Genomic DNA, 2611 nt, shown 5'->3' with positions numbered 1-2611 from the left:
GTCACCCACACGCTGCTCAGAGGCATCGTAGCTGTCACCTGCACGTTGCTCAGAGGCATCGTAGCTGTCACCTGCACGTTGCTCAGAGGCATCGTAGCTGTCACCCACACGCTGCTCTGAGGCATCGTAGCTGTCACCTGCACGCTGCTCAGAGGCATCGTAGCTGTCACCTGCATGTTGCTCAGAGGCATCGTAGCTGTCACCCACACGCTGCTCAGAGGCATCGTAGCTGCCATCTGCATGTTGCTCAGAGGCATCGTAGCTGTCACCCACACGCTGCTCAGAGGCATCGTAGCTGTCACCTACACGCTGCTCAGAGGCATCGTAGCTGTCACCTGCACTTTGCTCAGAGGCATCGTAGCTGTCCACCGCCTTGAGTTCCATCGCATTCAGTGGGCGGTTGTACAAAAAGACGTTCTTTACTGTCACACTGCTGTTTTCGCCGCCGCCAAAGTAAAAGTGAGAGATATCATGCCTCCGTAACTTAAGGGGTGGTAGTTTGTTAGTATTCCCCACGAGCACGCCGTCCACGTACACGGAGCCCTTGTTGCCCTGCAGCATGAGCGCCACTTTGTACTCCTTCCCCAGCTCCCAAGTGCTGTTGCGTATTGTTGTCAAGTCGTCGAAGACTGTACCCCACTCGTTTGCCGGCGTGTACGACAGCCCCACAAACTTCCTGTTTCCCTTGTCCTCCAGGCCCGCGCCCAGCAGAGGAACGCTTTCGTTCGTAACCTTATGAATCTTCACCGTCGCCACAAGCGTAAACTCGTAATTCACAAAGCTGTCAACATAGTGATGCGTCCACATGTTCACAGGCCACATGGCGTATGATTCCGACCCCGTGAAATTAAAGCCATTTTCGACCTTCGTTGCATTCCTCACAGTTGCATTCACGCAACGGTACGCGTCGTTCCACGTTCCTTCACCCGATGCATCCGACAAAAATCCAACCAGACCTGCCGTGGGCACCGACAACTCGGAGAGGTAGGAGTCCAGTTTTGCCCAAGTCTCCAAGACGGACGTGATCGTCTTCAGCTGTTCCGTTAGGGGAGCAAGAAACAGGCTGCTTTCCCTAAAAGAGCCCCTCTCTTGTAAAAAGTACAACGCATTTTTCGAATAGAGCAGGGTGTTGCCAGACGTCGGCGTCGTGTAAGGGTCCATGGAAATGGGCCCGACGTGAAACGTGCGGTTGTTGTCAGTGACCCAAAGGTAGAGCGCGGTGGCTTGCAACGGGTCATCACGGAGAATCCCTTTCTGAGTGTACAGCATGACCTTCTTTCCTGCAATGGTCGCAGTGGCGATGGACCCCACTCTCTCAGCTGTTCGCGAAGAGTTCGGAAAAACCCTGGGATGCACGCGTGTGAGTGTCCTGACAGCCTCCTTCCACGTTGCCCCCATGTCCCTCGACTCGAACACCCTCAAGAGAAAAATGCATTTGACAACCATGACAAGCTGTCCATGCTCCCACTCAACGATGAGGGGGTCAGTGCACCGTAAAGGGAGCGCCCCATGTGGAAGCACCCAATTTTTGCCGTCGTCCTTCGAATAAATGATCGTGGCGAGAAATTCATCGTCTCCTATCTTCCTCGCCGTCACAGGAAACACAAGTGTGCCATCCTCCATCACAACGCCTGAGCCACCACAACCAATAAACTGGTCCAAGTCAAGTTGTTTAGCAGATGGTTCGATCTGCGGTACAAGCGAGGTGGATTTGCCCCATTGGATGACTTTATCTTGCGTGGCCTCACCCACGAGCAAATCAAGACCCTGTGAGGATGCAATCCACTTCTTCGATGAAGGATCATACTTCTGATGATAGTTTCCCACAAGTAGAAAGACCTTGTTGCCCTTTGCAATTGTTGTGGGTCGGACCGCATATCTCACACGGTCGTTATGTTCCTCTTGCGTGGTCGTGTTAAAGATGTTGTACGCCTTCGATTTGTTTGCACTGACCTTAGCGACAAAAGACGGCCAGCTCTCCGCAGAGTCAACGTACCCAGCCACAATATCAGCGTAAGTGATCCATGTTTGATTATCACGGGAGTGTTGAAAGAAGATGTTACCCTCGGCAAGTGCGACCAACACTCCACCAGCACTGGCGAGGGAAGGGTGGGCAAAAGAATCCCTCGTTTGACTTTGACCTTGTGTTTCCACAATCGTTCGATGCGGCACAAAAAGAGAGACAGGGTCTGGTATTTGCATTTCGTTTGGTTTATTCCTCTCGGCGTGCACAGCCGCACTGCCAAAGCATATCAACAGCACAAAAAGGAGCTGCACCGAAAAAGAAAACAGATGGCGGCACATATTGAGCACGTGCCACTGCTCACTCATTCTCTCTCTCTGCCTGTGGTGGATACGCTCAGGCTGCGACGATTGTGTGGTATATGTGTGTGTATTGCTGGTTATGTTTGCAGAGACCTCAAAGCGCACAGCGGCAAGTGGTGTTTGGTTTCTCTCCTTCCGTGTGTGTGTATGTGGAAGAGAGAGAAAAGTGAGGTGAAAAAAAAAAAGGACGAGCACCGCCCGCACCCACAGTTGGGCATCACGCAAAGAACAGCGAGAGCCCACAACGAAGGCCGCACCGACAAACGCTTAGGCCGCACGATCTCAC

General features: G+C 52.7%; 1 protein-coding gene across 1 annotated transcript; it reads right to left on the bottom strand.

The window, feature by feature from the left end:
* On the bottom strand, positions 1 to 2331 carry TraAM80_10364 (group II trans-sialidase superfamily; the record flags this gene model as incomplete). The annotated part of the gene is made up of 1 exon (XM_029386989.1): positions 1 to 2331. A coding segment is annotated over one exon (2331 nt), but the record flags the coding sequence as incomplete, so codon positions are not given.
* Positions 2332 to 2611: the final 280 nt, after the last annotated feature.

Source organism: Trypanosoma rangeli, assembly GCF_003719475.1.
Source record: "Trypanosoma rangeli strain AM80 chromosome Unknown Tra_15.4_contig_00920, whole genome shotgun sequence".
In the NCBI taxonomy this organism is placed as follows: Eukaryota; Euglenozoa; class Kinetoplastea; order Trypanosomatida; family Trypanosomatidae; genus Trypanosoma; species Trypanosoma rangeli.
The sequence above is the reverse complement of the archived record's forward strand: the minus strand, read 5'-3'. Positions and strand labels throughout refer to the sequence as shown.